General features: G+C 53.8%; 1 protein-coding gene across 2 annotated transcripts in view; it reads right to left on the reverse strand.

The window, feature by feature from the left end:
• The window catches only part of CSMD2 (CUB and Sushi multiple domains 2), a 606,380-nt gene extending 600,789 nt beyond the window's left edge, over positions 1 to 5,591 (reverse strand). For both annotated transcript variants that reach the window (XM_058553610.1, XM_058553609.1), the window contains exon 1: positions 5,402 to 5,591. In XM_058553610.1, the coding sequence (XP_058409593.1) occupies positions 5,402 to 5,591 (190 nt within the window). The remainder of the gene's footprint in view (positions 1 to 5,401) is intronic.
• Between the last annotated feature and the right edge of the window lie 6,036 nt (positions 5,592 to 11,627).

Consider the following 11,627-nt stretch of genomic DNA (forward strand, 5'->3'; position numbering starts at 1 on the left):
GGCTGAGTTGGCCAGGATCTAATGGGTGTGCTTTCAGTGGGAGGAGTAAAGAGGAAAGCCTTGCTGTTGCACATGGTGGCACCCTAGAGGAACATCGTGTTAGAACAGTTTCTCTTATAATTCTAACGGGCTGGTGCAGAAAGCAAGTAGACAGTAGTAGTAGTAGTAGCAGCATCTAACACAGACCAGATGCTAACAGTGGTCCAGCACTGTGACAAATGCTTTCCATGAACTAAAAGGATGGGCCCTGGAATCAGGTAGCCCTGAGGGTCAATCCTGGCTCCTCTACCCATCTGCTGTATAAACTTGGTCTAATTGCTTAATTTCTGAGCCTCAGTCTCTTCAAATATAATATTATAGTGCCTTGATTATTGTAAGAATTGAACAGTAATGTCTAATTACAAAGCACTTAGCCAGCACTCAGTCAAGGAGAGCTATTATTACGAGTACGCAGAAGGGCTAAGGGCTGCCTCCCCCTTGGGGATACCCCTTCACCATTTCCCACTCCTCCAAGCCCCTTGCCTTGGGAATGTCCAAGGAAATCTAAGGAAAAGGGAGCCATGGTCTCCAGAAGACTTGCCTCTGATCCTCTCAACAGGTGTTTACTGAGTGTCTGCTATGCGCTGTGGTCTGGGCTATACTGCCTGCCTGAGTTCACAGAGATTTAGGGAATAAAGATGGACATCATCTCATGACATGAGACATTCCAACATGTCCTGATGAGTTTTACAACAGGGGGAACGTGGGCAGTTGTGAGAGCCCACAGCAGAGTTCAGTTGAGATGGGTGTTTGGGACTTGAAACAAACCAAGCAAGACTTTGGAGTCACCCCCCAGGAGCTTGTGGTGGAGATGGATGAACAATGGCTGCTTGAGGGGTTAGAAGTTTGGGATCCAGGCATCAAGTGCCAAATGCAGCGTGGCACACCTGATGAGAGCAGCCTGGTGGGAAGAGTAGGGCGGAGGCAGGAAGCCGGGGCAGAAGGATTCCAGGAGTGTAGCACCAGCTGGGTCCCCTTAGAAGCTGGACAGCAGTGTGGTTACGAAGAAGGGATTTGGAGTCAGGCAGATCTCGGTTCAGTCCCTGGCTTGGTCATTGACTTGTTGTGTGGATAAGTTATGTGTCCTCTCTGAACCGATTTCTTCATGTATAAAATGAGGATCATAATATTGCTGGTCTCATCAGGTTGTAAGGATTGAGTTAATACATGAGAGTGCTTGGGATGGAGCCAGCACATGGTGAGGACTCAGTGGACATCAGCTATTAGTGTTACTCCCTTGGGTGCCCAGACAGCTTTCTGAGCACAGTGGGTAGGGAGGACATGGTGAGGGCGTGCAGACTTCCTGGCTGAATCCTTTGTCCTCAGTGTGCCTGTTCAGCCCCAGCTCCCACTTAATGGGCACATTTGATGAGGTAGGCATGTGCTGGGCCTGTTGCATCTGTGATTTCGAATCCTTCCCACAACACAGGAATGACCTGTCCCTTTTGAAGAGGTCAGATCAGCTCGTTCTCCAGCAAGGAACATCTGGCTCTGCTGAGCAATCAGATTCCTTTAATCCTGCTGGCATGACAATGATGATGAAACAGAGGCAGGTCAGACACACAAGTCAAGGTGATGCTGCCAAAGACACCTGCTGGACTCTTCCAGACAAACTCAAACCTTGCAGTGTCCAAGACTCTGCAATCTGGTTCTCCAGTCCCCTTGCACCTGATTCTAGCCTCACCTTCAACAAAGCCACACACTCACCAGCCCAAGATATGGTCAACCTTGTCTGTTGTAGTCAGCTTATTTTTTTTAAACCATAAACCCACAGCTCAATTGCAAATGGAAATTCAAATCCATACATTGGTGCCTTTCCTTTGGGGAAGGTGGAGAGGAGAGTTCTATGCTAAGGGTATACTGGTGCATTGGTTCTAAGAAGCTGTCTTACCTAAATCTGTGACATTTAGTTCTGGTGGGGAAAGTAACTGGTCCCCAGACAAGTTCTTTCTGGTCTTTCTGGTAACTTTGTGTTAACTTGCTGGCAAGGAAGCCTCTGCCAACCAGCTGGCTTCCTGGACCCTAAAACTCTTGACTTAGCCTTATCAGCCCCTAGAAAAAATATCCAAGAAAAAACAAATTTTTTTAAACATCTGCTGATTTAACAACCATCTATCTGGCACCAACTCTATGCCAGGGCCTGAGCTGGGTGCTGGGGGTACCAAGAGAAATAAAGCACCTCCCAGCAGCTAAATTTGAGAACAATTGAGAGTTTTGAACTGACAGAACTTGATGTCCACCTGATAAGGAAGGAGTTGAGGATGATACTAAGATTTCTGGGCTGGTTAACTGGGAGGCTACAGGTATCACCAGCCTACAGAGGGAATACTGGAGGCTCAGGAGAGGAGCTGATGAGTTTGCTTTGGAATGGAAACATGCAGGTGAAGATATCCAAGAGCCAGCCAGATATATGGGCTGTCTAGACCCAGAGTTTCCGTGGGCTAGGAAGCCAACAGACATATATCAAGAGAAGTGTCTTGGCAGGAGAGATCTGTCTGGAAGTTTCAGAGTGTAGTAGTGGAAGGGATGGGCCTGAATGAGCTCACCCAGGAAGTGGTGAAAGGAAATGAGGAAAAGAACAGGAGTGGATACTGCAAGAAACTTACAGGAGGAGAATAAATGCTACTATTAGAGACTGAGAAGAACAGCCAAGAGGCAGGAGGGGAAATCAACAAAGCACAGTGTCCCAGAAGCCCAAGGAAAAGAAATTTTAAAAGGAGTAACCGGAAATGTTCACAGTCACAGAGAGGTAAAGGAAGAGAAAGACGGAGACAGTACGATGGATTTGGAAATGAGGGTGCTCGTCGGTGATATTTCCTAGCAAATGCCAGTCCCGGGGACAGAAGCCGGAATGCAAGGAGTGCATGGTAGCAGAGACAGTGCCTTGAAGACCCTTAGAAGAAAATCGATTTGTAAAAGAGAGAGATGGGATGATAGCCAAAAGGTTGGTCAGGCCAAGAAGTCTGGTTAAGCTCGTTTTATGTTAAACATTAAGCTGTTTTTAGGCCAACGAGAAACCTGTAAGGCAAGGCGGGAGAGTGATTGCTGTATAAGAGGGAGAGGAGGTAACTGATGGGAAGTGTCTAAGAGGCTGGGGGCAGGGAGAGTGAGGCAGCACACAGAGAGAAGGGGTTGAAGGTGGAAGGCAAAGGTGGGTGAGGAGGCTCCCCCTTTTCAAGTCCTCATATACATTTTATGGTCGTCGTCATTGGGCCAAGGAACGGAGACGGTTCAGTCCTGAGCGTTTTAAAGTCAACAGTGTGAAGAGAACACAAAATGAATGTGCTTCCCCTTCTAAGGTGCCAAATCCTGCGATCATCTGTCACCAAGTCCATTTCCAAATCTCTGCTGCTTGCAAGGCCAAACAGCACATCTAAATGCGGGAAAGGTTTAAAAAGAAATGCACTGGAAGCACTGAAAGCCAGAGCAGCCTGCCAGAGAGCAAGCACTCCCTCCCCCAAGCCATGCACCACCCCCACCCCCAACTTCTCTACAGACCAAAGAGCTGCAAGCAATGAATCTCTAGGAGCAAGATTCCAGCACCACCAAGCAGTGTGCACGCTCCGGTGAGTCGGCCTTCTTCTTCCCCCAGGGGCATGATATGCCCAGGGGGCAGGGAGAAATATAGCCAGAAAAACTGCCATCACACGGAGGGCATTCTCAGGACCGCTAAGCCAGAGCAAGGACCACACATGGACCAATGTCGCAGAGGCCTGACAGCCAGTAGCAGTGGTCCCCTCACGGCCCATGTGGCAAGTCTGGGTGACCAAAGCGTCGTTATGAACAGTGCAGCCATCCAGTGGGTGTGGGTGTGCGCGAGGCCGGAGCTCCTGGGCGCGTGCACCTCGGGCGCCCCTCTCTGGGTGTCGGCGGCTATGACTCTTCGGAGAACCCGAGCAAGTCCGGCCAAGTAGGGATGGGAGAGCTGGGGCTGGCTTGAGGCGCCCTCCCTGACCAGCAACCCTAACATTCCCGGCTAAGGAGCTGGCGACACGGTCTGCGGGGACCGGCTCACAAGATGTTGGAGCCTAAGGTGGGCCAAAGAGCTCCCCGGGGAAAGAGCGCACTTTCCAAGAAGGGAGAACTGGGATGCTGGGGTGGCCGAGGCCAAGCCTTCAGAGGTTCAGTCGGTGGTTTAACAAAACAGAAAAATTCAACAGGGCTCCAGGCCAGAGGCGCTCTGAGTCCAGGCCTGGGCAGCAGGTGTTACGGGTTCTCTCCCCCACTGGAAGTCCGTCTTCCGGCTAAATGAAAATGCGGCCCCGGCATCGCCCATTGGACCCGTCCCCACCCGGGCACACGGAACTTTCTAGGCTGTGGCTAGAGCTGAGCCTCAGAGGGGTACAGGGGATAAAGTGGGAGGGCACCAGTCGAGGCCAGTGATCCCCACTGTGGACCGGGTTCTCTCGAAGCTCCGCGTGCCTTCCCTGGTCCGCAAGCTGCAGCCAGACACTCGCGAAGTTCCGGGACTCGCCGCACCCGCCAGGTCTGCCCCCCTCCCAGACTCGGTCGCCAGGAGCAGGTCCTGCCGCCCGCGCCGCCGCTGCCGCAGCCCCGGCGCTTGGCTGCAGCAGGGCGCGGGAAAGGGCACTTTGGCGCGGAGTGGGAACCGAGGAGAATGTGGCGGCGCGGAGCCTGGCGGCGACACTCCCTCCCCTGTCCGCCGGCACAACTCCCGCCCCCGGCTCCCCGTCGCTCAGCACCCTCCAGCCCCCACCTGAGTCTTCCTGCAAAGCGTGCTCGGGACCCCCGCCCTGGGCGCGCGCCCACCTGACCCCCCCTCCTAACCCAGAGTGCCAAGGGAGGGGGACACTTGGGGAGGGGGGTGGTGGCCGCAGTCTCCCGGCGTCTCCGGCGAGGGCGCGGGCTTCATTCGGGAGAAAATGGGCGGGGGCAGGGAAGGGCAGACTCTGCAGACGCGGAAATGGGGAAGGGGCACGCCATTCCTCCAGCACGGGTGTGCCAACCAGAATCGGGATGGGGGGGGAGGGCTCCAGGAAAGTTTATCAGGGAAAAGCCTGGCACCTTGGGGGCTGGGAAGCTGGAGAAACTGAAGCCACGGTCCGGGTGCCCCGCGGATGTCTGTCTCCCAGGCCCCCACACCGGCCGGATCCGGCCAAGTTGCGGCTGAGGTTGGAGGTAGCAATGAGGATGAGGGTAAGGGTGGAGGGAGGACACGGTTGAGGGTGGGGGAGGATGGAGGCAGACAGAGGCGAGGATGTGCTAGAGGGTGGGCGCTTAGGAGGATGGAAGGTTAAGGGGGAGAAGGGGGAAGGGACAGGAACCGCGGTGGAGATGGGTGAGCTCGGGGCTCGGGTGGGGCGCGTGGCGGCCGCCAGCTCCCCGGCGCAGCCGGACTTACCCGCGGCGGCCGAGGCGCTGAGCAGCCCCCAGCCCAGCAGCAGCAGCAGCGGTGGCGGCGTTGGCGGCGGCGGCGGGTGGCCCCAGCGGCTCCCCGCGCCCGGCACGAGCGCCGAAATCCCGGCTTCGGCGCGAGCCCTCCCCGCGGGGCAGCCGCAGCGCCCCTGCTCCCGTCTCCGCGAGAGCGCCATGGCGCGGTCGGCAGCGCCGAGGGAGAGGCTGTGCTCGCCGCCTAGGAGAAAGGAGGTCAGGAGAGCTCCGGAGCTTTTTTCTGCTCGGAAAAAATCCCGGTACGCGGGAGCCCTGAGCTTCTGCGGCTGGAATGAACCAAGTGTCCGCCCGGCCGGGGAGAGGCGCGCTGCGCTCTCGGAAATGACTCGCTCCAATCCCGCTTCGCGGGGTTCGCGCCGGGGGGCGGGGGGGTGAATTATCCCCGGATTAATCACTCCGGAGCCGCTTCTCCGCCGCTCCAAAAGCTGGGGGTGGAAGCGCAGCAAAGGAAAAAATATTGGGGGGTGGGGGTTCCTCTTCAGCGCCACCTCCACCTACAGATAAACCACAAATTACATCTAAAGGGTTGTTTATTCCTGTTTGTTTTACAATTGACCAGTTTCTTTTAAGTTCAGTCCTCTCGTTTCCATTTATAAGATCACCCATTAATACACCCCCATACACACACGCGGCACACATACAGTGATACAGACACACACGCACTCACACACAGGCACGCACACACGCCTCTTCCACGTTTGTAAATTGGAATACTGTCTGGGAAAAGGTAACCAAAGAAGGACACGGTTCCCCAAGTCACAGCTCTTACGAACTGATCTTGGGTGGTGGTTTGAACTTGCAATCTGAGGCCGGGGGCGATACTTACGAGCCCCATTCGCAATGGCCTTCTACTCCATCCCAGGAGAACGGTGTGTGTGCATGGACCCAGGATTAAAGAATTGGAGGGAGGGTGGGCGAGTGGGGGGAGGGGCGTTCATTTGGCTCCGTAGGGCCCTACTCCTACCCTAAGACAACATCTCAGGATGGAGGGAGGAGAGCATGTGTGCGCTGGGGGACTGGAGGGGGGAGGGCACGTGAGGTTGGTGGAAGGACGGTGCAAGAGTTACTTGTACAATTTATCCTCAATTTAAATAACCGGACCCGGCTTCTTCTCACCCTTCCCCTTCCCCTTCCCGCCATCGCCCCAGACCAGGCGAGTTTTTCCCAACGGCGTGAGCCGCTCCCCGTTTCTCCGGGGTCTCCGCCTCCGCCAGGCCCCAAGGGCTCAGCGTCTGTCCCCCCCCATTCGGTCGCCGTCTCTGTCTCATCTCCTCTAGGCTCCTCCGTCAGTCACGATGGCTCCTTCGCTGTCTACGCCAAACTCTGGGCGAGAGGGAAGAGACGCTGCGGGGGCGGGGTGGGGGGAGGCCAGAAGGGACGGGGAGGGGCAAAGCCGAGGGGGAGGAGGCCCCCGCTGGCCCGCCCAGCAGAAAGGCACCAGCCGGTGAGCACCCAGCCCCTTTGCCAGAGGCACCTAGGAGAGGCTGCGCTCCGGGCTTAGGAGGTTTGGCCAAGCCAGAGCTCTGGTATCCGCGAACCCAGGGGGCAGTGGCCTGCGGCCGGCGGGGCCTGGGAATTTCGAGAGAGAGCGTGGAAAGGGCTATGGGGTTGCCGATCGGGGTGGAGAAGGTGGGAGGCAGGACCAGAGGAGGGGATGCTTGACCTTGCTCCCCACGAAAAACTTGCTCCCAGAGCCACGATCTCGCAGCTTCCTTGATGCCCGTCTCCCTCCCCTACCCCAAGTTGTTCCGGTTTCCCTGCATGAGCTCATCCCACAGCTGGGGAGCCAGCCCGGTGGCCCCCGGGCTGGCCGCGCTTCCTCAGAAAGGCCGGCCCCATCTCTACCCCCAACACACTTGCTTTCTCGCCCCTCCCCACGCTGCTTCGCTCAGTGCCAAGAACCAACCGAAGCAGCCAGAACTCCACAGTGAAAGGCCCGCTTTATGTCCCTGGGGCCATGGGGAGGGGGCTTGTCTCTTCCCTTTGTCGAGGCCCAGCCCCTGAAAGAGAGGGCTCAGCCAGCCAAGACTAGCCTAGCCTGGGCCTTCCCACTAGCGCTGGAGAGGAGGGAGGGACTGGCTGAGTGGTGAGTGGGTAGTGGCCTTGGGGGAACAGTTGGTGGGGCCTTCCCTCTCTCCTGCAGGGTGGGGCTCTCCTCCAGAGAAAGGAGCTGGCAGAGATGCCCAGCCCCCCCTGCAGCCCACAGCTGAGCAGAAGAGAGTGTGGGCTGCTCTATAATTCTGGGGCTCCAGGCCAGTGGACTTCCCCCATCCTCTCTCAGCTCCAGAACTTTGCTCTGTGGCTGCAAACAGCAGCTGATGTTTACCCCGAAACCCTCCCTGGCAAAAGGAATATTTGTCATCCTTCTCCCTGGGGGCTGTGAAGGGCAAGGCACCCTTTTTATCCCTGTAACCCACACAGTTAATCACTTCCTCCATCAGTCATCCCTTTCTCTGATCTGTTGGGGTCCACATATATTTACTGAGGCCCCCTGGGCTCTGAGTCCTGTGCCAGCCTGTGCTGTGGGCAATGCAGAGGTGCAGAGAGTGTCCAGCTTGGGAGGACGTGGGGCAGAGATGGAAATCCCCACACAACCCATACAGTCAGGCAGTGGTAATCACCATGCCAGAAGGGGCGTGTTACAGAGACATATCAAGACAGGAAGCTTTTCTTGGACTTAGGTGATTGGAAGGCTAATTTAAGGAGGGAAGTAGGATTTTGGCTGGACCCTGAGGCCTGGATAGAGATGTTGACAAGGTGAAGATTGATTTACTCAACATATTTATTGAGCATCATTACATGCCGGACACTGTGGTGGATAATGAATATACACTCAAGTGAACAGTCCCTGGCTTGATGAAGGCAGGTGATAAATAAACACACACATATATATAAAATTACTAATTAAGGATGCTACAAAGGAAAAGTTTATGGTGCTATGAGAAAGATTTCTGGGGGGCGTACCTTAAATACGTGGTCTAGGAAGGCCTCTCTGAGGTGGCAACCTTGAAAATTCAGCAAGACAGCCAGGCAAAGAGTTGGGGAAAGGGCTTTTGGTACAGAGAGCATGGGCTGGCTCTGAAAACGGAAGTGGACGAGGAGAGGGATGGTGGGGCCAGATCAAGGCAAGCAAGAGGAGACACCCAGGGGATGAGGGAGGGGACAGGCCAGAGCCAGAGCATGCAGGGTCTCATAGGGGATGGTGAGGAGTTTGGATTTCAGTTTTAGGCTTTGGGAAACAGGAGGTGTATTCATTTGCTATGGCTGTTGCCATAACAAAGTACCACACATTGTGCGGCTCAAACACCAGAAACTTACTGTCTCACAGTTCTGGAGGCTGCAAGTCCAAGATCAAAGTGTCGACAGGGTTGGCTCCTTCTGAGTCCTTTCTCCTTGACTTGTAGATGGCCGTCTTCTCCCTAGGTCTTCACACTGTCTCCCCTCTGTACATATCTGTGTCCAAATTTCCTCTTCTTATAAGGACACCAGTCATATTGGATTAGGGCCTACCCTAATCTCATTTCAACTTGATTACTTCTTTTTTTTATTTATTTTTATTTTTTTTTTAATTTTTCCCCCAAAGCCCCAGTAGATAGTTGTATGTCATAGTTGCACATCCTTCTAGTTGCCGTATGTGGGACGCGGCCTCAGCATGGCCGGAGAAGCGGTGAGTTGGTGCGCGCCAGGGATCCGAACCCGGGCCGCCAGCAGCGGAGCGCGTGCACTTAACTGCTAAGCCACGGGGCCGGCCCAACTTGATTACTTCTTTAAACCCTGTCTTAAAATATAGTCACATTCTGAGGTACTGGGGGTTAGGACTTCAACCTATGAACTTTGGGGGAACACAATTCAGCCCATAACAGGAGGGGAGGACTTTTCAGGTGGAGGGAGGAGAGAGACCAAATTCATGACAGTCAGAATATATATTTAAAGAGATCTCTGTTAAGGCTAAGTATAGCATGACTGCTTTAGCAGGAGATACTCTGGAAAGGTGGACAGCTCTGAAACCAGAGAGGTGGATTTTCATTTCTAGGAAATAGATGCCAAGCAGCATGGGCTGGCATGTACTCTAACCTCTCTGAGGGGAACAGATAGGAAGGGAAGGGGGAGGGAAAAGGGAGATGGTTCTGGAGGTTACTGCAGTAGTCTGAGCTGGAAGTGATGTGGGCAAAGGCAGAGATGGGGGCCCTGGGAACATTTGCAGGGCCAGGGAGAGGCAGGAGGCCAAGAGATGATAACAGCCCTCCCCCCTCTAGCCTAGGAGAGTGTGGCTCTCAGCCCAGCCCCCATGGCTGGCTCCCTACCTGCCCACTTCCGTTCTCCCCAGGAGCAATAGGCAGCCATGGATCAAGGTCTCTCCACAATACCACATTGCAAAAAAGCCCCTGTGGTATAGTGACTCACCAAGATAAGCCTAATATCCAGATAACATCAGAGTTCATTTTAGAAAGAAAACAAGGCCTGATGCTCTGGAGGACTTAGCCTGATTCAAGTAGGGGCTGTAGACTTGATGCCCTGAAATTTTCATTCTGACCCAAGAAGAAAATAAAAGAGCCTTCTGAAGCCACGAGAGAGAGAGAGTAAATGGGATGCTCTAGTAATGAGGGCAGACATGGAGGCTGAGGGGCAAGCAGGACTGCAGAGAGGAGCTACACAGCAAAGGCAAAGCTCAAAGGAAAAGCCTGTGGTCTGAGTGGAGGGTGGGGATTTTAAAATCATCAGCATGATCAGACAGAAGCTAGTATTTCCCAAGGGCGAGGCTGTCACTGTAGAGATGACAGTGATCTGCTTCCCAAGGAAAGGTGACAGAAGGGGTTCAGGAAGAAAAAGCCTAGAACCAAATTTGGTGAGGCTGTGGGCCTCCACATCTAGGAGGGAGAAGTGAGAAGGGCCCTCAGTCTGGGCCATTCCTCCAGTGCTACCAAATGCTGGGGCCACCGAATTCTGACATCTTGCAGAAAATTCTCCATTTGTGAAACAAGGAAAGGGACAGAGCTCACATTTGTGGCAAAGGGGTCAAATTTTTCCTCTGCTTATCAGAGGCCATAATCCACAGGAGAGGAGCTATTCTGGGCTATCATCTCTACTTGACGTTCCCCCAATCAGCTATGCTACCACGCCTCAGTGCCTTTACTCACGCTGCTTCCTCTGACTGCAATACCGTTCCCTCTCTCACTGTGTGGAGTAAATGATTCCCAGTCATCACTCAGCTCAAGCGTCACCTCCCCCGGATAGCCTTTCCTATTATCCTCTCCCCCCACACACCCTCTGCTGGGTTAGACGCCCCTTGCAGCATGGGCAGCTAGCTGGACATCAAAAATGTATGCTTCCCCTTCCACAGTATAGAGCAATGGTTCTCAACCAGGGGCTATTCTGCCCCTCAGGACTCTTGGCAATATCTGCAGACATTTTTGGTTGTCACAACTGGAGGGTGCTACCGGCATCTAGGAGGTAGAGGCTAGGGATGTTGCTAAACATCCTACGACGCCCAGGGAAGCTCCCCTCCACCCCAAAGAATTATTTGGCCAAAAATGTCAACAGTGCTGAATTATCACTGAGAAGTGGCTGCCCAGCCAGGACTGCATTTTCCAGTCTTCTCTGCAGTTGGGTGCAGTCATAAGACAAAGTTCTAGCCAAAGGAATGTAAGCAGTAGTGGTGTGTGTCATTTCAAGGCTCATCCCCTAAAATCCTCCCACCCTTACTCTTCTATCTGCTGGCTGAATACAGAGCATTTGGGTCCTTAGGGGATGGCAGAGCCACAAGATGGAAGAAGCCTGAATCCCAAATCACCATGTGGAGGAAAGTCACCCACCAACCAGGGACACCTGCATTGGACTGTTATATGAGAAATGACCTTGCACAGCATTAATCCACTGAAATATTGGGATGTGTTACAGCAGCCAGCAATACCCTTATACTCTCCTCCATGTTTTTTTCTGTAGTATCCTGTGCAGTCATTCGCTTACTCCTCACTCATTCATTCATTTATTCATGCCACAACATTAATCTGCATGCCAGGCTCTGTACTAAGTGCCGAGGGAACAAATATAAAGAAGAGGACATTACCAGTGAGTGGTCCCTGCCCTCAGGGGTTGCGAGTTTATTGAGAAGAGAGTTAAACAGCAAAGCATGATTAATTACTCTGGGAGAAATACAGGTTGTTATGGAAATGAGT

This window comes from Diceros bicornis, chromosome 13 (genome assembly GCF_020826845.1).
Source record: "Diceros bicornis minor isolate mBicDic1 chromosome 13, mDicBic1.mat.cur, whole genome shotgun sequence".
NCBI classification, from domain to species: Eukaryota; Metazoa; Chordata; class Mammalia; order Perissodactyla; family Rhinocerotidae; genus Diceros; species Diceros bicornis.